The 22,154-nt window shown below is 41.3% G+C and overlaps 2 protein-coding genes across 3 annotated transcripts; one reads left to right on the top strand and one right to left on the bottom strand.

The window, feature by feature from the left end:
- Positions 1-515: 515 nt before the first annotated feature.
- Positions 516-6,372, top strand: LOC112572632. Its single transcript, XM_025252395.1, has 5 exons — positions 516-1,288; positions 2,426-2,545; positions 2,955-3,176; positions 3,540-3,648; positions 4,175-6,372. The coding sequence occupies exons 1-5, from the start codon at positions 1,195-1,197 to the stop codon at positions 4,725-4,727; spliced, it is 1,098 nt and encodes a 365-aa protein (XP_025108180.1). The 5' UTR covers positions 516-1,194; the 3' UTR covers positions 4,728-6,372.
- A 2,497-nt stretch (positions 6,373-8,869) lies between these two features.
- On the bottom strand, positions 8,870-18,095 carry LOC112572265 (macrophage-expressed gene 1 protein-like). Of its 2 annotated transcripts, none has more exons than XM_025251847.1 (8): positions 18,012-18,095; positions 16,693-16,969; positions 16,015-16,206; positions 14,820-14,980; positions 14,242-14,425; positions 13,705-13,952; positions 10,268-10,583; positions 8,870-9,917 (listed from the first exon to the last, which is right to left on the bottom strand). In XM_025251847.1, exons 2-8 carry the CDS (start codon positions 16,891-16,893, stop codon positions 9,096-9,098), a joined length of 2,124 nt encoding a protein of 707 aa, XP_025107632.1. In that variant the 5' UTR covers positions 16,894-16,969; positions 18,012-18,095; the 3' UTR covers positions 8,870-9,095. The 2 variants fall into 2 exon arrangements, with proteins under 2 accessions (XP_025107632.1, XP_025107633.1); XM_025251848.1 differs by having other exon boundaries at positions 16,693-16,946; positions 18,012-18,068.
- Positions 18,096-22,154: the final 4,059 nt, after the last annotated feature.

Below are 22,154 nucleotides of genomic sequence, written 5' to 3'. Positions count from 1 at the left end.
CGCTAAGAGATAAAATAAAATAAAACAGAAGACAGTAATGCCCTATGTTCACATTGAGAAATAAAACAAAATAAAACAAAAAAGACAAAGATACTCCATGTTCACTCTAATAATCATACCTTTATATCCCCTTACATGCGTAAGGGGCTATACAGGACCTGCGATAGTGGGTGATAAATGATTTGTTAAGAAGTCAGCTTGCGGAAAGTTAGTCACCCTCTCTACCTAACGAGAAAATAATCCGAGCTACGTTAAACAGCTTCACGACTTTGGTGAAATCTGATCCACCATACCTTCATACCTTTGTAAAGTATATACTGTACATTTTTTTTTTTTTTTATCTACGTTACTCCGCAGCAATCAAAGGTAACGTAGTCTGATTGGTCAGCTCGATCGACTAGAAAGCAGAATCTCTAGGTTCGAGGCCTGTTCCGAAAACTCTCCCCCCCCCCCCCCCCACCAGCTGTTTTGCAGGAATAGGTACCTGATTTGAAGTAAAAATGGCGGAAAAAAGAGTGTTGAATTTAGGATGCTGAGCCCTAGACACGGTGAACCACTTTTACCACCGTATGGCTAATTTAACCCTTTGCCTGTATAGCCGAATATTTAACCTTAGTCTCCGTAATTTTCTTGAAATTCATGGTCTTAATAACATAGAGCAATTGTTCTGGCCGGTCTCCAGCCATCTCCCTCCCACCACCAAAAAAAACAAAACAAATGTAAATACATCGTCAGCCGCGCAGCTTGCTATCACCGAGTCACACACACACGCACGCACACCGGAATAACTGTCGTCACGCTTGACAAGGTCCCCGCCTGTGTGAGGCAGGCAGACACTCGAGGAAGCTGCTGCCCAGGTGAGTGATCAGGTGTATTGTGTCCCGCTAAGCACACTGTCTGCTGCCCAGGTGACTGATCTGCCGGTTGGTTGTCGCTACGCACGCTCTGTCTTCCTCCAGGCTTCGCGGAGTCGACGAGGGCAGGTCAGGGTGACTTTGCCCAAAGTTGTCTGCAAACACTTCTTTTGCTTCATTTTGTTCAACCTTACAAGTGCGTGTGCCGGTGTGGGTCTGTGTTGCATGCGTTCGTGCGCACGTCACTGCTGGGAAAGGGACGGTAATCCAAATAACAACTTCCTGTCCCGACAAAGGTGCACGGTGTGCTCGCGCAGCACTTCTACGTCTTATCAACGTGATGTCGCCGGGCATGGATGTAGCCGCGTGGATTCGCATTACCATTTGTTTATCGTGCCTCCTGAGGTTATTCTCGCCTACCACCTCGGCACAAGGTAAGAGTTGGAGCAACATGGCGATTACTTTTATTTTAGCATTTAACTGTCATGCGTACTTGCTTCTGGATCCTGTGAGTTTGAGTAGCAAAAGCCAGGATCCTGATCGAGTGTTTTGTGCGCAGTTTCGATTTGAGACAGGCAGTAACTACGTTTGAAAGAGTATTTCTATTTTATTTGCTGGTTTGCTCACTTATTCCCAAGCATGGCTGAACTGCTGATGTAACCCCTGACCCTTCCTGACCCATTTTCCCTCCATGAGTGCAATGTGCGAACACCTAACAACGACTCGAAAACAGGTTATACAACTCTCATGAGTCACCCACCTTCACACGATTCAGCTTTCGAAAGTTGTGATGATTTTTTTATTTTATTTTAGTAACCACCTGTACGCTGTGTAGCCAGGATCAGGCCAGCACACCTGTACATCCTGGTGTGTGTGTGTCGGTGGGTCGCCGTCGCCATAAATTTGGGACATTGCACTCTTACAGGGACTCTCGTGTGGTCGGTGTTTATCAGACCTAGCGTTTACACAGAAAGCTGAGAAAATTTATAGCAGAAATACTAAGCAAAGATATTGGTTCTCTTGACTGTGGATACATTTCTGTAGTTTCTGTGCTCGGCGTGGAAACCATGCAGTGGAGGGACTGGTGTCAGTAATGAACATTTCTACCCTCATACCGCCTGTTACCTGGGGTTAGGATTGCTCACGTGGCTCATAGGAGAGTTTTGAACCCTTTAACTGAAAGTTGGATGCTCAGTAATTAATTAATACTAGTATTTAAAGGCGGCAGTTCAAATAGCGAACTGGGAGGGAGTCGTCCCTAGAGTTATTTCCTTCCACCGTTTTGAGACGATGACCCCTTCCACTGTAGTCTGTTATCAGCACATTATTAATGGACTGGTAGGCTACAAGAGTCGAAACTGAACTGAAGAAAAAAGATACACACATTTAATTTTCTTTATTTTTTTTTATTAAAAATCTTAAAATCATCATCATCATTCCTTCTTACATCTTAAAATTGTAATTATCTCCAATAGCTGGTTGTCTCCTTTCCTTACCATGTTTTCCTCCCTTCTCTGCTTTGTTGTAGTTTGTGAGCAGTATAAGCTAATTATTATCATTACTGTTTATAGAGGCTCAATGCACAGTAGGAGCCGGAGTCACGACTAGTGAGGACATGGTCTTGCAGTGCAGCTTTAAGATCCACGTGACTTCCTTTACAGTGGAGCATCGCCGGAAGTCACCACAAAATGGTAAGAACTTGTAGATGTTGGTCATATCTATACACAGACCCCTGACCCTGATAGCTCGTGGTTGAATGTGCTCTAGCTTCTGAATAATGAACCTCCAGTGCAATGAGTTTGTTTTCGTGATGACTGTTTGATATGTACTTGATGCCTCATCTTATCCGTTCATATTTACACCTTATATGTTTCTTTTATACTGTCATAAAGTCCCAGGTTAAAGGATGTAAGTTTCGATATGTTATTACAGTTTGTTGTTTGTAAGCTTTTCTATAATCACACCTTTAAGTTCACTCTGATCTCTACATAACACCAACATTAAAAAACCACAGACCACTTTATTTGGGATTAACTGAAAGTTAGATATTTGATAATTTATCAACACTATGATTTCAATGTTGACACCTATTGTTGACAGAAACAGAACAGATTCTCGTCATTTCCTGCTCGCCCTGTAAGGTAGATGGCGGGTACACAAAGGTCATCATCCCCATGTTTCCGGAGGACACAGACAGTGGCGATGTCTGGCGGTTCAGGGTTTTAGTTGCACCAGAAACAAGTGGAGTGTACCGATGTTTCGGGTTTCACAACAGCAGCAGCTACAACGCCGACTGTGTTGTTGTTACCAGCCACGAGAATGGTAGGCATGGAACTTTAGGAAAACACTGATGGTGACAAAACCTTTATCATAAAACCCGTTAGAAGAAAACTATTCCACAAAACAACCAACCAACACACACCCCAGCCAAACAAACAAACAAACAAAATTAACAGCACAGATGTGGACAGTGGTAAAGTGTATCTCTCTGCTCTTTTTTAAAGTTTTGAAAGATCTGCCTGTCTATGCACCTTTATATCTATGAGAGTAGTGTTCAATCAGTCTTTCATCTATCAATTTTGTGTTTCTATTTTTTAGTTCGTTTTTATTTATTCCATCTCCTTCTTACTTTATATAAACATACGTGTGTGTGTGTTAAAAACTTGTTTCTTGTCCTTACATCAGAAACATCAGATGCAGTGCCGTCTGGTGGCTCCAGCTCTCAGCCACTACTCTGTTTACTCTTGCTGTTTCTTGTGCCAGTGGTCGCGGCTGCAATGTTCTTCCTTCTAAGGCAAGTCCTTTCTTTTCTTCCTGATAATAAAATTTAAGCGAAATTCATTACAAAATACATCGCTAATCCAAAGCCAAAATTTATGTCTATTTTATTCCTCCATAGCTAGAACTGTAACCAAACAAAAGGTAGGATAACTTAATAAGTGGAATTATAATGATTATCTTTCTTGTCTAATGATAAGCCTACAATACTATGTTTGGCTCTAGTCTGTCCGTGTCTGTCTTTCTGTGTCTCTGTGTTTGTCTTTGCTATTTTATTTCCCAGCCTTAAACTACGCCTTTGGCTGCCTCCCTGACTCTTGCTATCTGACATCTGGAGTCAAACATACCGACACATGCTGACACAGGTCAAATATACTCGCATACATAATTACACGCCTGAGTGCACTCACTCACCCACCCACCTACACAAACATACAAACACACCCGTGCTTACACACACACAGAAATACGCACATAGACACACGTGTGAACTTCTGCACGCTACTTTGAAACACTGATTCATACTTTGTTTCACCTTTCAGGCGAGTGTTATTTCGCACTTTAGGTGCCGCGGTCAAGGCTTCCACCCCGGGTGCGTCCACGACACGTGACAGCTCTGAGAAGCCTCTGTACTTGCTACATCGTGTCAGACGCGCGCTTTGTCGGCGACCCGACAGTGACGATGATGGAGACGCACAGCACGCGGAAACAATCAACCTGTTGTCGCCCTCTGACCCCGCCACCTCTGACCCCGTCACCTCCTCTCCCTCTTCTCTCGTGCACAGCGGCGATGACAGTCAGCTCGCTGGTGTTGTACCTGCTGGAGGTAACTGCGACAACGGTAGCGGCCACGACTCACCAGAGGCTGGGGAAGCAGTGGAAGTTAGTGAACAGGCCATCTACGAAAACATTCCTCGGAAACCTGGTGAGACGTGGAGGGACGGTCGTCTTGAGGACTCTCGCGATGTCAGTGACGATCGTGTCGATGACCGTTTAAGCTTTGTTTCCGCGGATCTGAGGGGGGAGGTGGGAACTGCACGAGACAGTCAGGTGTGGAGCATCTACAGCGAGGTGACTGACAGCATCGATGTCTGACGATGGCGATGGAGGGAGGACTCTGCGAGGGAACATTAACAGTTGCCTGTGTAGTAATGATAATGAATCGGACAACTAAGGTCATCTAGTGCAGAAAGTGTTGTAACAATCTGTCATTGTTACCATCTTGTTCTGCTGGACTCAGAAGAAATAGTTATCACCCTTATCTGTCTGAAACTCAACGTTTGCGGGTCGTTTCCGCTGGAGGTTCTCGCATATTTCTAGTGGAGCAATTTTAAAAGTACGTCCACTGTGATCACAAGCATGGTCATTGTCACGCAAGACTAGCCCCAATACTTTAACATGTTTTTCGGTTTTATGTAAAAAAATATTCTGCGGAGTAACATTTTAACATTTTATCTTTTTAGGTTACTGCCCTAGAGACACGTTTGAGATATTGCAAGTGCATTGTCTGGACTGATATTCATTGTCCACTTCATTCTTGATTTCATTTGAGTATTTATGAACGTGTTAAGCCGCCCACCTGTCCTGAATACTGTATCGCACGTGCACGGCATGAATATATATAACTGGATACCCAACGGATGAACATAGAAACGATGGGCGCACGATTTTAGGTAATCAGGACAAAATAGTCCTGCCTGCGTTACAACCATTGAATGTATCAAAGGTCTTCTGCATGTGTAACCGAGCTCACGGGATGGACCTTGAGTCTAGCATTCAGCAGTCGCTTAGTGTGTATAGTGTGTGTGCCTGTGTGTGAGTGTGCCTGTGAGTCTGTGTGCGTGTTTGTGGTATTGAGAGAGAGATTTGCACGTTCACTGACCTATTGTTTATCTTACCCGAGACAGGAATAAGATTGTTTCTCGACGAGGGGAAAATGGAGAAGCTTTGATTTTTTTTTTTTAGTCTCCTAAATTTAAATGTCATGTGACATCAAGCAAGATGTAGAGTATTCCTATTTGTTGACTTACTCTCACTGATTCACATACGCACACATGGGCTCTCTCTCTCTCTGTCACACACACACACACAGACGCACGCTCGATCGCTCGCTTGCACTAACACTTGGATATTCATGTTTCTCATATTTTTATTATTTATTTTTATGCTAGTTATGTTAGTGAAGCTTTGCCATGTCTCTCATGTTAATGAGAAAATAAAAGAAAGTACTTGCGTAATTAGAAATTTTATTTTTTAATCCAAGGACATGAAAAATAAGACAATCAACTATATTTACAGTGTATGTGGTAACTTCATCAATATTCAAGAAGATATCACTTTAGAAGAAGCAAGCCAGGCTGTTAAAAATGTGTAATGGGAAAAATTCAGGGAGTGATGGATTTACTGTGGAACTTTTTAAAGTCATTTGGAAACAATTTGGTCCTTTCATTGTTAGATCTCTTAATGAAGGCTTTAGTAAAGGTGAATTATCTTCTACACAAAAAGGTGTAATCATGTATTCCCAAAGTAGATAAACCTAGAGCTGGAGACCAATCACTTTACTAAATGTAGTTTATAAGACTGGCTCAACGTGAATTGAAAACAGAACGAAAAATGTTTTATCACCTCTAATTCACGAATACCAATCTGGTTTTATCCATAGGAGATACTTAGAGGATAATGTTAGGCTGATATACGATTTGATTGAACATTTGAATATAAATAAAGAATCTGGTTTGTTGGTATGTCTTGATTTTGAAAAAGCCTTCCATAGTATCAACTAGAGCTCCATGCTGGAAGTTTTGCATTTTTTTGGTTTCAGTGCAGAGTTTTGTAAATGGATCATCCCTTTTTACACAAATGTCAAGTCTAGTGTGTCAGTTGTGAAACATTGTCTGAATGGTTCTATGTTAGAAGAGGATGCAGGCAGGGGGACACAGTTTCGCCTTATTCATTCATTTTATGTGTAGAAAGTTTCACTATTATGATTAGAAAAAAATGCATGCATAAAAGGTATAAAAATCCAAAATACCGAAAGTAAAATTGTGCAATAAGCAGACGACACAGAATTGACTTTAGAGGGTGATAGACAGTCTTTTCAAGAATCAATGAATGCATAAAAATTGTTTCAAAAAATATCTGGTTTACTTCTGAACACTGAAAAATCAATTGTAATGTGGATGGTAAGCAAAGCAAATTCATCAACTAAGTACTTACCCCACTTACAAATGCAGTGGGACCCAGAAAAATTCAAACTTCTTGGTATTTACTAATAATCTAAAAGCATGTATAAAATTAAATTATAATAGCAAGCTAGCCCAAATTAGAACACTGTACAAGGTTTGGCTGAAAAGACAGCTCCATTAGGAAGAGTAGCAATACTTAAGTCCTTAATCTTGTCAAAGTTAACACACTTGTGGCTTTTGCTCCAGATCATATTGCTAACAACATTCAGAAATCTATATTTCAGTTTGTGTAGTATGGAAAAAATGATAAAATTAACAGAAAAGTATCTATTAAAAAAGTGTATAATGAGGGATTGGCATGCCTGATGTTAGAACCTATATGAATGCCTTAAAAGTATCATGGTTGCAGAAAATAAAGAAAACCAATCATAGTTGGAAAAAGATTATTATGTCATCACATAAAATGCTAAATTACCTAGACAAACTTGGCTGAGCCATTTGGCTCTTTTGTAAATGTAAAAATTATCTGGACAGATGTTTTAAATGCCTACAAGACATTTGGAGAAAGTGTTGTGTGTAAACACATTGAAGAGATTATATAAGAGCCTCTCTCTTGTAACAACAAAAATAAGACTGGGAATAAACCATTTCTGAATAGAAGTTGGGTAGACAAAGGATTTAATTAAACACTTGCTGGATGAAAGAGGACATTTTCTATCATGTCAAGATGTTAAAAGGATATATGATGTAAACATTAATTTTGTCTCTCTGAATAGTTGCATAGATGCCATAAAAGAATAGATGCATCCAAACAGAGAGAATGTAACTGACTCAAAATCGCTTGCCTATAACAGAAATAAAACACTTAGTGTAATTCAATCTATATAGAAAGGTCCAAGACTGTATTATGACAAAATGGTAACTAATATACATGTACCTAACTGCTGTCCAAAATAAGATAAAAGACTAAATAGAAATGTCGATTGGCACATTATCTTCAGAAAAGTAGCCAATGTTAAAGATATTAAATTAAAATGGCTCCAAATCAGTCTTGCATAGAATACTGGGGACAAAAATAACTTTATTTAATATGAGTCTAGAAATGGATGATTTTTGTGACTGTTGTAGATGTGAAAAAGAAAACATTCAAAACATTTTTGGGAAATGTAAATGTGTTCAAGATTTCTGGCAAAACTTTCAAAATTATGTGTCAAACAACTATGGGATTATTACAAGAATGATTTTAATTAAGTGAACACCTTGTTTTATTTGGATTTAGTAATAACTTTAAGACAGATGCTGCACTGGATTTAATCATACTGCTTGCTAAATCATATCTATATATACTCCTGCAAATTAAAAAAAAATACACCCCAGTTGCAACCATTCATTCGAATACTGCAGCATAGATATAAATTTCAAATTTTTAATGCACGCCTGGAAATGAAAGAAGAAAAAATTGTAAAACAGTGGCTACCTTATATGCAACTTGTCGACCAGAATTTAAGCAGTGACTAGACTTTTATACGTACATGTTGACATACATTACCTTATATGTCTGTTATACAGTCAAATCTCGCTACTATGCCACTCTCGGTAGTATACCACTTTTGCTTGATCCCGACTATAAATTCAATGTAAAAAAAAATTACTATGGCACCACTTACTCTCGCTACTATGCCACTTTTGTGATTGTTAAAAGGCACAAGTTGTGAAATTCCGCGCAGTGCTCGATCATTACATGTATATGGTAGTGTGGGACATGGCAGTTAGGTGGGATGGAACATAGCACACACACAGGGAGGGTGGAGGCTGGCGATGGGGGGGGGTGGTCGCTGGCCGGGTGACGGTCACGTGACAGAGGGAAAGCGGGAGGGGGTCGACTAGCGACAGGATGCAGGTGTGCCGATGTGGTTGGGAGGGGTGGAGGATGAAGAGGTGAGGGGGAGAATGAGAGGAGACAGCTAGCGCCAGCCGACGATTCTTGAGAGCTTTGGACTGACGGGTAACTTGAGCAAATAAAGCCGTTTTTACGAACCCTCGCTACTATGCCACTCTCGCTACTATGCCACTTTTGCTCGGTCTCGGTAGGTGGCATAGTAGCGAGATTTGACTGTATTGTTATATATGGTATAGTGCAACTGTGTGAATTGTTTAAAAATAGAATGCATTAAGCCTGTAATATGTTCAATGAGTTAATTGAATATAAATGTTTATATTAAAAAAGAATTATATTTAACAGACGCAGCTAGCTTGAAAACGATGAGCTGGTGCTGGTTTACAAATTTGAAGACACGTGGGAGGCACCATAACCAGGGGGCGAAGCACCGGCCGCCACAGGCTCTGTCATGCTGGAATACCTGGACTGGGTTCGACGACAACGACCGTGCAGCTGGTAGACGATAATCACCAGGAGCACGATACCCAGGGTGACTCCCACCCCTATACCAGCCGCCGCACCGGGGCTCAGAGACTGCGACGAACGGTCGTCAGTGTGATTGATCTCTTTTTCATCCCAAAAGATGCCGGCAGGTGGCGGGACAAAGGGTGGGCGCTCCAAGGGAGGCGTGACATTCCCACGCATGGCACGTGTCAGTACGCAGTAGTTGAGCTGACAGTCCAGGTCCACTGTTGCCAGGTGCATGCTGTAACCCTCTGGACATCTCTGTGGCCATTCGTCCCCTTTGCTGTTCATGCGGTCTCCGGGGATTGCCAGGGGATTCCCAGTCAGGCAGCTGACGAAGCCGGCGAAAGGCACGGCGCCTTTGGCTCCGAACTCGAGGTCAGCGCTGACGCACACGTGCAAGTCTCGCGTGTAGCCCACACGCAGGGCGAAGAAATCTGACGGACACGAGGGGCTTCCGGTGACAGGGTTGGACACGGAGGAGGTGTAAAGGCCGCCGAACAGGTAGCCATGGTTACTTGGCACTACCTTTGCTGAATCCCATGCTGTGCACCAATACGTGGTTATTGATATGTAGCAGATGGGACAGAGGTTACAGTTTCCGCTGACCATTCCTATGTTACACCAACCTATTTCTTGTATCCGCACAGGCTGGTAGCCAGAAGGGCAGGACAAACTGCCGGTCAAGGGGTTTAGCTGATAAAACAAGAGGAAACATAAATAAATGATCCATTGAATTTCAAAGGAAACAATTCTTTTACAACGTCAAACAAGAAAACGAGGGATTTCTCTTTCCTTGACCAAAATAATCTGGATGGGTCTAATTTGTAAAACGTCAAAAGGTACCAAGTGGCCTCGTGGGCTCACCATTACGACTACTACGAGAAAATAAATTGTACTTAATATATGGCTAATATAATCTAAGAATATAATGTGGGCACAAAATGTATTTCGCTTTAATTGATAAAAAGCTGCTGTCAAAAAATTCCGTTTTAGTTGCATTCAAGTTATGTAATGAAAAAAAAAGTTATTAAAAGAATGTTTGCCTGTGTTTTATCGTAGCAAATATGTTGGTTATATATGTCCAGACGCCACACCGTGCAGTTCTGATACATGCCCCCGAAGGTAAAGTTGGAGGTAGGCGGTTTGCAGGTGCCGTCATCAAAGTTGGCGGATGGGGTGAAGTAGTCTGAGTCCGGTAGCAGGCAGCCCTGATGGACGTTATAGTCGTAGTAAGTCTCAACAGCTTGTTGTATTGAGCTCTGAACCTGGCTTAGAATGGAGGCCGAACATTCAGGGAGCATGGCCGCAGTGATCAAATAGTGCAGTGGGTCACCCGTTTGATCCAGGGCCACCAGGTCTCTGAGAAGCAAAATGTTAGCGAGGATCACGTTGAGAGACACGAAACAAGCATTGAACTCAAAGAATAAACAAAATAATAGCTAAAAGAAGCGTTTTTTTAAAACAACAGGGACAAAGCTATGAAGCTATTGGAAGCTGCTGCCTTATAGCAGAATAGGAAAATGTGTAGGTTGTGAGCTAGCCGTTTATTCTGGCCAGAGGAAGGGCGGGCCCATCGTGCACCTCTCAGCTGGGTCTGGTCAGGAGGTAAAAGACCCACCTCGGGGCACATCGTGTCAGGGGGCGTACCTGATAGGGTCTTTTGTCGCGGGTCCTAACGGGATAGGTGGGCGGGGACCCCATCGGGTAGGAAGAGCGAAAGCCCAAGGTTAGACCGGGACTACGTATCGAAGGCCCGGGATCGAACCGGCAGTGATAGAGAAGAGCTTCGGTGCGGGGAGACGCTGGTGTACCCAGGACTCGGCTTTGTGCTTTCCCTGGTGTGGGACGGTTCATGGCGAACATAACCTCTCTCGTGGCTGCGAAATCTCTGTATTTATGTATGTGGGGCGGGGAAAGACTTATGTGCTGAGTTTCTATCATGTGGGACTTTTTATTTGTATTGTGATGTTGTTAGCGAATAAGATTGTATTAAGGAGTTCGCTTTGTGCATATGGGGTTTTGCGTCTGTCGTAGCAAACGACGCTGTTAGCGAAATGTTCCAAGAGACACGCTTTTGGGGCCAGCTTGGTTGTTATATGTACATGGCCGAAGACAGTCCCGCTATTGACCTCGTGTCCAGCCCAATGTCCCTCTTTCTGGCAAGTCCATCAAATGTCCCGCTTGTCTTTAAAAATCTGAATACCGTACGCTGATTCGCATCCACGCCTTTGGTTCTGGCTTTTGCCTTTTGGCGTTGTCTTGTTGATCCCGATTTATTTTTCGTGGCTCTGCGGACTTCGGTGTTTGACCCGTGACGATAATGACCTGCCGGCCGATATCTTATTGCACGTGCCGCTGGTACATCGCCGGTGGTCGTCTGCTCGTCCCTCTTAAGGTGTCAGCTTCTTTGGCTACGGTTGTCCGAGTTCCCCCACTTCACAGTGACATTAACTTTCCTCCCTACCCTAACACCACGCCAGCAGAAATGGACAACAAATGAGTACACAGTGCCTTTCACCTGCCGAATTTATTGTGTAAAGTGAAGCTGTTTGAAGCCGCTCGCTTTCCTTTGAAGGCAGCCGCCCCCTTTGCCCTCTAACGACTCGATCAGACATGTCAGTCTGTTATTATATTTTTTATCTTTTTACTTTGTCTGTGTTAGAATGCTAAGGACTGCCGATTTCTAACTCTGTTGTAGTTGATATGATAAAATATTTAGCAAATTAACCTAGGCTGATGTTACAAAAATACAAACAAGTGCATTTTACATTTTGGCAGACGATGCCGACCCAAAGGCGTCCACAGGCCGTGTTTAAGCCCACCCCTGATATAGAGTTGTAGATTAATGTAGTTTGCATGGTGATGGAGAAACGGGAAGAGAAAGTCTCGCTGTGTCGTGAAGTAACTACGAAACAAGCTCCTTTGACATCTCACTCAGGGCTTAGACTAGGTTGCAGTGCCAGTGGCAGGCCCCATCCTCTCCATTCACAGAGTGGCCATGCATCAGTAACATACCCATACCTCTTTACTGTCAATTCCAACTTGCTTGCAGACCCCTTCAGTGGCACATTAATTCAGAGACCTCAAAGCACGAAACGAACGCTTTTCTATAATCTAGAGCAGTGATGTCCAACCTTTTTCGGCCTGCAGGCCATATCCATTTGGGACAGCCGTGTCGCGGGCCACTTCACCGCAAAAATACAAAAAAGAAAAAAAAATAGAGCAGATACAATTTTTTATTAGAAACAAGTTGTACTTACCATTAATTATGTACTAATTAGTGGGATATTTGAAGTTGTTTTCCCGAAACCAACCTCTGAATGTCCGGCCTCATCGTAGAGACACCAAGTCGGAGCACTGAATCGAAATGTTCATCCATCGAAAAAAAGATTGGGAAACGCCCCTACGTGGGGATAAATACTTCTTCCCTTTTTTCGGGGGGTTTTTTTTTTCGTTTTTTTTTTTTTTATTACTAACATGCCGATTTCCTGCACTGTGGGCAGAAGTTTCGCTGGCCGGATGGGACCTCGTCGCGGGCCGGATATGGCCCGCGGGCCGTACGTTGGGCATCCCTGATCTAGACGGTTCATGCACGATAAATCCTGGGTGTCCAGCGACCTTCTGGCACCTGGCCTGCTACCCCGACGGCCCCGCGCACATTCGGCTTGGAAATTGTATACTGCAGACTTGAAACTTAACATCTGCAGGTGTAATGCTTGGGTGTTCCTTCTTCAGACCAGAAAAAGAAGAAGGAAAACAATCCACTGACCAAGGCCGTGCCCCATTCACAACCGTGGGACCGGGTACACCAGACCCTCTTGCCCTCTCATCAAGCCTGCGTCAGCAAATTTCTCCTCGTCTCTCGGCATTTCGTCCTCCAGCATATTTTCCGCTGTCCGGCAGTTAAAGGTGGATACACAGAAAGGACTTTTAATTGTGAGGTGCAACTTTAACAGCCAAAATTCAGAAAATCCTTGTGGAAAAAATTTTGACACTATCTTGACAGAACCAAAACTTTACAAGGAGATTCACGAATGAAGTACGGTTTCGAAGCAGCCTCGCAAGATGACGAAGGCGCAGGATTATTGTCGACAATTTGTTGCAGCGCCTCACCTGCACGTCCTCAACGTTGGCTGAGCGGGAGATAAGGTAGGAATATTTATATTTAAATATTAAAAAACCGTTTTTCTTTTTAAAATGGAATACTAAAGTGACGTGGACAGATCTGCCGTTCAAAGCACCACTACTCGGCAAAGTCAGAGGAAAGGTTCCCCCCCACACACCCTTTTCGGCGCTCTTTGTATGTGACCATCATCGGCACGCGTCCCACTTTCGCTCCCAAAACGTCTGGTCACCTTAAGTTGAGTGAAATCTACTTTAAGAAACGGTTAAAGGAATCTACAGAAATAGCGAAAGAAAGGAATCGAGTGAATGGAAGAGAAAGAGGGAGCAGGGGAGAGAAGCAAATGAGTGACGTCACCTGTCTGCTGCTTCTGCCCATTCGTTGATCGTGAAGTTGATGGGTTTGTAGACGGGGCCTCCATACGTCCGCACCACTGATGACGTGCGCTGGCTGAGGTACCCTGACTGGTAGCTTGATTCAGTTTTGGATTTGAATGAAACTGAAGCTGAAAGGTTGAGCTTAAATAGAGAGAACGACGCGGAGGCCAATATTTCGTTTTTTTGTTCAGAATTTTTTTTCATCCATTCTTCTTTCAAATGGTCCACCTGCAAAATATGTTAGCATGGCCTGTCTCTTTAGTTTTTGAGGAGCCTAATGAAAGTGCTTTTATTTTTTTAGCAAAGTAATGAAGCATGTCGTAAAATTTGTAAAAAAAAATTAATTTGTAGGAGAGTAGGTAGCATCTTTTGTGTAGCTGAAATATGTTCAATATAAGTACCCGAAGAGAAGCAAACAGGATGGGCTAACGTGCTTCATGAATATGAGTCATGGACGAAACACGATGCTGACCTGTACAACACCACAAAGATTACCTGGAAGACTTCCTTGACTCACCTGAGCGATTGCTGCGCCTGCTTTAACGCTGGTGATGACGTGTGTGCCAAAGTCCCTGACTAACAGCTCCGCCAGGTAGCGCGCAGACTCCTCGTCCTCACGCTCGTGAGCCGCCGCCACCTGCAGCAGATGACTGCGAAACGTGGGGTGCAGGGGGGTGTCCGGCTGCAGGTGGACAGAATACCTGCAGACAGGTGGCGCACAGCTTCTTAGTGGAATCGTCAATAAAGGAGTAGAAACTAGAATCTAATATCATACTTAAAAAATCGTCCTACTTAAAATAAAGTCTGAATTAATTAATAGAGTCAATAAATAAGCATGGGTCCAAAAGATCGCATATTATACTCAAACAGAAGTAACGAACTAACCAATCAGCTAACCATTGACACAGAAAGTAGGAAATTCTGAGACCCGTAAACAAACGACCAAACACCAAAAAAAAAAAAGTCAATGACTTTAAATCACGTGCACGTAAGCATGTGGACAAGCACACGCACATACAAAGGAAAACACAAACACACACATATTAGTCAATGACTTCAAATCACGTGCACACACACACACACACACCCCCATACCTGACGTAGCGTGCCTCTGTGCGAACGACCACAGTCTTGTCGCTAATCATCTTGGATTTCATGTCTGTAAACTCCGACGAGTATTTGCCGCTGATACTAATGAATTTATTATCAAGGCCAGCGTCCAGATTAATTGACCGGGACGTGACGCTAGTCCACTCCTGATGGGGGAAATATAAAATAGATTGCCGGCTGTCAGAAGAAGTAATTAATAAAAGGAAAACAGTTACGGTATGAAAATCTTATATCGTTTTGTAAGGCCATTGAAGGGAAAAATTTATGCATTCAAAAACATTTTTTAAAGAAATTTATCTTGTGCTTACATTATGAAGTATTTCATCAGATATCATGGAAGTATTTAACACTATGATTTCATGTAATAACTTAAGATTTTTTAAAATTCTTTTCCCTTCAGTTTGGGAACTGCTGCTCTCCAAACAAATTAATGAGGTCTAGTTCTCATTTTTTTTAAATAAACGCGGAGAGCGTGCGTTCACACTCATTCACACACACATTTACATGTGCATACATGGAAGCAAGTGCCCTCGCATACTACGCAGAGAATGTACAAATGTACATGGCTTAAAAGTGCACAATGGCGGTACGAGATGTGTTCAGAGACACGAGGCACTGGCTGACTTCCACAGCACGTGGTGGGCAACTACCCGTACCAAACCCCTGTCACAACTATCAATGAACTCTGGCCAGCCATACTCGCCACTGCAGAATCTACAAACTGTATCAAACAAAGAGTCGCTGCTAGAACTGTTACTAAAAAGTTTTTTTGTGTAGAGTGCAGCCCTTACACTTGTACTATCGCAGCTATGGCGGTATTTTTATTGACCGTTGGTTTGATGGAGCTATAGAACCAGACAATAAATTTTGCTTCATTTTACTTAGACTGTCTTGGGTAAGAAACTGTTGCTTGGTTTTCCTTGGGGCCTATTGACAGCTGTTCCCCACTCAGTACCGTGGCTTTCTGACAGCTGTAGCCTATTAAGATGATGTAATCTTCTGACAATGTACCTGCTCGATGTTATAGATGTGCCTAACTAACCACGAGCCTATGTAATTTCTCAGTGTTGTGGCCCACTGACAGCTGTTCACCACGAATCTATGTACCTTTCTTTAGTGTCTTTTTTTATATTATTAACAGCAGCATCCCATACAATGTCCCGGCCCACTTCTGACACACCTCAGTGTTGGAGATGAGATCCGAGAACAACTGCAGATCGGTGCTTTTTATTGGCACGGTGGTCACTGTGTCCGGCAGCAGGAACCGCCCGTCGTCTGTTGTCCGACACTGAGAGTAGTTGAAGGCCACAATTTGCACTTGTGGTTCATTTTGAAGGTTATCCCATCCGTTGCCAGGCAACACCTCAAATCTCTGTTACCAAGAAACATCTTTTTAGAACATTGTGTTTTTTTATTCAACAAAAATCGTCAAGTCATTGTGTAATGTGGGCATACTCAATCAAAACAAGGTGAGTTACACTGATCATCGTCATTGAAAACCGAAATGTGTGTACGAAAACAAATGATGATACCATAAGGCAGTAATATGCTTGTATAAAGGTAAATTGCTTGGTAAAGTCAAACATGGATACGACACCACTTTAGTGTCAAAATTTTGGTACTATAACTGTGTGTACCATAAATTGTCATATCTTTGTTTTGGATATGCTTGTAAGTCTCAGTTTACATGCAGGCAGCTCCAATATAGATATAATAGCGCGACAAGCTTTTTTCTTACCAACACATTGTATACGAATTTCAATGTAAGTTGCTCTGAACAAAAAAGAAATAGCATTGGATAGGCTTGAACTTTTATCTCAACATCCAAAGAAGTCAAGCTACAAGAACAGGAAGTTACCTCCATCCGGAAGTAATTTTGAGCTGACTCCTGCAGGCAGCGTCTGGCGTCTCCCACCGGGTAATGCGATGTTACTATCTTGTCCTCGTCTCTATTGTCGCCCACGTCTTCGGTTATAGGGCTACCAGCAGTTAAGACCGGTAGGAGACAGAGGACGGAAGCAATGCCGATGGCAAGAAGGAAGGTTGAGAGGACGTGCATGGTGCAGGGAAAGCGAGCAAACGTGTGTGCTTGACAGGGTGAAGGTACCAAGCCTGCAATCGTCAGGGTGTGAAGACTGCGACAAAGGTTTTTGGGATGTGTGAGGAGAGAGGTAGTCAGACAACACCTGTGCGAGCGCTCATGCGTGTGCAATAAAATATATTTTGTTAGGCTGCGATACAAAGATCATCATCATCATCATCAATCATCAATCATCAATCATCATCATCATCATCATCATCATCATCATCATCATCATCATCATCATCAGTTCAGTTCAGTTCAGTTCAGTTTTGTAGCACACTTACAAATTTCTCGTAAGCTCACCGCGTTTTCTACAAATGCTGTTAAAACATAAAATTTCAACTCCTTCTAAGACTGTTACTGATAGTGGATTGCAGCAAAGAAGCGTCGAGGGTATTTGATCCAAGAAAAAAGGTAAATTCTCGGTCTTTGCATCTTATGTAAGCATGTTAACGGAAATCCATGGTCTAAAAGCACATCCTGAATAAAACACAAAAAGAGGTGAAATTCGTGACTTGACGCTTGAGAAAAGATTATCTAATTTACATATTGTCCCCTTTTCCGATAAGGTGAATCTTTGACAACACAAAGGTTTGAGGAAATGATGTTTTGAGTAGAGTTTTACTTATTAAAGAAAAATGAATTCCACTAGACTTTTTCAAGTGGATAAAACAGTTCCGAGCCTAATGCCAATGTAAAGTCGCCAAATGACACGACGCAATAGTCTGGCTCAGTAGGAGCCTATTCAGTTGCTTCCAGTACTGGTGGGCTATGTTAGGTAACATCCAGCTTGTACTGATCAATGTATGAAATTTTCATGTTTATAGCAAATGCAAAAAAATAATATTGAAGTAGGGAATCAGTATACGCTTAAGTTATACAAAATTCTACTTTATTTCTCAATAGAGACGACTTTGAGAGCCGACAATCACATACAAGTTAGCTGTCCTGACATCTATTACAATCGCCATAGATTTTTCAGTGTTCGTAAACGTGTTGAGCTGTCTCTTGAACACCTAATGGGCATTGGAATTAGAATGATGCTAGCCTGCCGGTGCGAGTAGCATAAAAATAGTTTTTTTAAGTGTACATACCTCTGTCAGACACAATGAACGACTGAAATAAGTAAACAAAATTTGAGGTGTCCCTTTCTTTTCTGGAAAATGTTTCATGTTGGCACGTGATTGTATGAGTCATGTGAGTCACATGTCAAATGTTCATGCTGTGCGCTTAAGGGTGTGGTGATTCAAAATGTTAGTGGGTCAAACTAGCCGCATAAGTGTAGTTAATGATACTGATGGGGTTAGTAATGAGAAAAGGATGGGTGGGTAGAGAGAGTGAGGCAGCTGAGGGAAAACGTGCAGTTGATCATCGGTGGAAAAAAACAAAAATGTTAATACCATAACTGTTTTGTTTTGGGTTTGATTTGTATGGAAGCAGGAGTAATTAAATTTAAGTAAATGGTAAGAATATGGAACTGATAAATAATATTTGCCATATAACAGTTGCTTGAAAGTGGAGAAGGAGTCTTCAAGATGTCCGAGTGAGGAGAGGTGCAATGTTGCTTCTTTACCTGACATACCACCAGCAACAGAACAACATCATGTCAACACCAGCCCTCCCACTAACACAGATATTATCAAAGCTGCCAAAAACATGAAAAGTGGCAAAGCAGCAGGCCCAGATGGCCAATCCTCAGAAGCATTAAAGCCAGACCAGGAAATAACAGCAACCACCTTTTGTAGTGAAGACCGGCGTACGACAGGGTTGAATATTAGCACCAACAATCTTCCTGATGATGGTCATAGACTGGATTATGCGTAAGACAACCCAAGACAACAACACCGGTATCCAGTGGACCTTCACCAAATAGCTAGGGGACCTGGGCTTTGCAAATGACAACGGTCTTCTATCTCATCGGCAACAACAAGCACAAACCAAAATGAGTGAGCTAGCCCAGGAAGCAGAGAAGACTGGCTTAAAGGTCAACAGAAAGAAGACCGAAGTGATGAGAATCAACAACAAGCAGGAACTCCCAATGTAACTTCAAGGAGAGAACATCCTAGAAACAGACCGGTTCATGTATCTGGGGAGTATTGTCAACAAGGATGGTGGAGCGGATGATGACATTAAAAGCCGCATCAACAAGGTCAGGCATGTTTTCAACAGCTTATGCTTCAACACCAATGTGAAAGCAGTCCTATTGTATGGTTCTGAAAGCTGGAGAGTGATAAATACCACCAACAACAAGCTCCAGACCTTTACCAACCGATTCCTATGCCATATTCTGGGAATAAGATGGCCTGGAAGAAGGAGTTGCCTGTGGAAAAGAAATAACCAGAATGCCACTAGCCAAGACATCAAAATTCTTATTCACACGAAAGTACAGAAGGAAAGAAGGAAAAGGCTAAAAAGTATTCTTTTTCAAGACGTGTCATCCTGACCAGTTGCTTAACGGGGAACATCGAAAACTGAGTTGTTGTTTTTTTTGGTTTTTTTTTTTTTACAAGTTTTAATCATCCATTTTTAAAATTGTCCCAATGGAAAAAAAAACTTATTGAGTCATTAGGTTTGTAAAATTTTTTTTTTGATTTTTTTTTTCCTCCAAGTTTTTATTTTCGCCACCAATAATGTATCTTATAATATGAAACACAAAACATTACACAAAAGTTGCTTTGTAGCAGAAATTCACAAGCAAAAATTGACCTATAAATGTTGTAATTAAAAAAAAGGCGTACTGCAAAAATTTGTTTAGGACTGAACAATGTGCATCTATACATCATTCAAAAATAAAGGTGTGCAGGCACACACAGAAGAGCATAGACAGAGACTGAGAAACATGCAAAGGGAGTAAACTGTACTAAACTTTTCAGCAGCCCACAGACATAAGCATTCCCGTTTGAAGTATCAACTGACCAGTAGGAGAGATTAAATGTTTCACCAAGAAAGCAAAACACCAATACTGTCCAATAACATGTGGCAACCAAATGATTACAAGTGACAAAATTTGGACAGTACTCATAGGTTTCATTCACAATTTGACCATTTCTCAAACTCAGAAAATATCCATATAAAAAATATTCACACAAGAAAAACTCTGGAAATGACATATTAAATGCACATCTTAGTTAACACCAAGAATAACTTAAACAAAATGTTAGTCACTGAAACTTTGACATGAAATCATTATTTTCATTCCAAAAGTTTGCATATGTAGCATCACTACTAAACAGACTTCTTAGTCCTGTTTGCCCCCACTGGAGCATAGGACTGCAAACAAATCAATAAACAGTACCCACATAAATAACATATCAATAAAAACAATTAGAAGTTGCACAGTAGTTGACGTGATCATTGGTAGAATATGGAGGAAATAATGTCTGTTTAACATTTAATTATTTTTCTCTGAACCTCCCAGATGTTTGTTTGTTGAAAGAAAATAGGACTTTTAAAACTAAATGCAGAACAAATTAAATGTATTTTACTTTTCTTGTTTTACCTCCCCCCCACCCACCAGGCAGTCACATTGATTTTTTGTTTGTTTGTTTTTTTTTTTAATATAAAGTCGTGAAATTATATATTTTCAGATAAACTCATAAAATTCATATAATCAGCCCAGCTTATTATATATTCCTGCAATTTCATATTAACAAGTGCGCTAAATTCCTCAATCTTGTATTTTCTATTTAACTGTAGAATAAAAACTCTTAAGTCTGGCTGTTTCTTCTCTATTTTACATTTATATATAAAAAAACTTTGCTTCTAGTAGTATATTCTCTAATGTCTTATCTATTGGACAGTTTGCTTCATATCCAAATAGTATTACAGCAGGATTAGGCAGCAGTATCCATAAATAAATTAATTTTGATAGTATTAATGATTTTAGCACAGCCACTCTTCCCATTGGTGTAATAACTCGTTTAAGCCAAGATTTCATTAAATTCCTCGTTTCAACATATTTTTCCTTAAAGTTTAGAGTGTAACATGTTTCTAACTTAGTGCTTAGCCATATCCCTAGTATTTTAAATTCTGATGGATTCCATTGAAACTTCAGGTGTGGGGAATATTTTATGGGTGAATTTTTTCTATTTCCTAACCAGATAGCTTCTGTTTTTTCCGAAATTTATCTGCAGTCCTGACATTCTAGTGAATTTATTTAATGTAACCAAAGCGTTATTAAAAGATAAATCGTCGCCTTCCATAAAGATTTGTGTGTCATCAGCAAACTGTAATATTTTGTGTTCTTTTTCATTTATTCTAATACCCCTTATGCTAACATTTTTCCTTATCATTACTGCTAGGACTTCAGCACAAAGTATGAATAGGTACGGTGATATTGGATCCCCTTGCCTACATCCACGTTTTATTTTGAACCAATCTGATAACCATAACCGCTGACTTAATGTTTTGGTAGAATGTTTTTATCCAGTTACAGATATCAGTCCCAAATCCAAGTGTCATTAATACTTTGTGCATAAAGGACCAGTCTATGGTATCGAACGCTTTCTCATAATCCAAACTAAGCAATAAACCCGGTAGATTTTTGTGGTCAAGGTATACTATCAGGTCATATATAAATCCAATATTGTCCCCAATGTATCTATTTGCCATAAATCCTGTTTGGTCGTCTGCGACCAGTAATGGAAGTACTTTTTTAATACGCGTGGCTATACACTTTGAACCTATTTTATAGACCACATTTAAGAGGGATATCGGCCTCCAGTTTTTAATAAATTCTCTAGACTTGTCACCCTTAGGTATACAAGTAATGAGTCCTTCCTTCTGAGGATGTGAAAGTTCCCCATCTCTGAAAGCCTCGTTGAGTGATCTTATGATAAATGACTCTAATTTCTTCCAGAAAAACTTAAAAAATTCTGCTGTAAACCCATCGGTTCCTGGACTTTTCCCGTTTTTCATACTCTTAAGGACATTTCCTGCTTCTTCTATGGTGATTTCTCCTTCCAGAGCTTCTGCCACCATGACGGGCAATTTAGGAATACCATTAATTAGCTCATCTAATTCACACTGCTCTACTTCTCCCTTTTGATATAGCCTTTCCAAAAATAATTTAGTTTCAGTCCTTATTTCCTCTGCATCTGTACAGACACAGAAAACTGAGTTAGTAATTACTACAACATAAGGAAGCCAAAATGATGTTGATACGTGAACAGACTGGAGTAAAACGACATCACAACAGAGAAAACCAGGTAACATATCTATGTAAATGGATCAAAGAT

This window comes from Pomacea canaliculata, linkage group LG9, assembly GCF_003073045.1.
Source record: "Pomacea canaliculata isolate SZHN2017 linkage group LG9, ASM307304v1, whole genome shotgun sequence".
In the NCBI taxonomy this organism is placed as follows: domain Eukaryota; kingdom Metazoa; phylum Mollusca; class Gastropoda; order Architaenioglossa; family Ampullariidae; genus Pomacea; species Pomacea canaliculata.
This window is presented reverse-complemented; position numbering and strand designations above follow the sequence as displayed.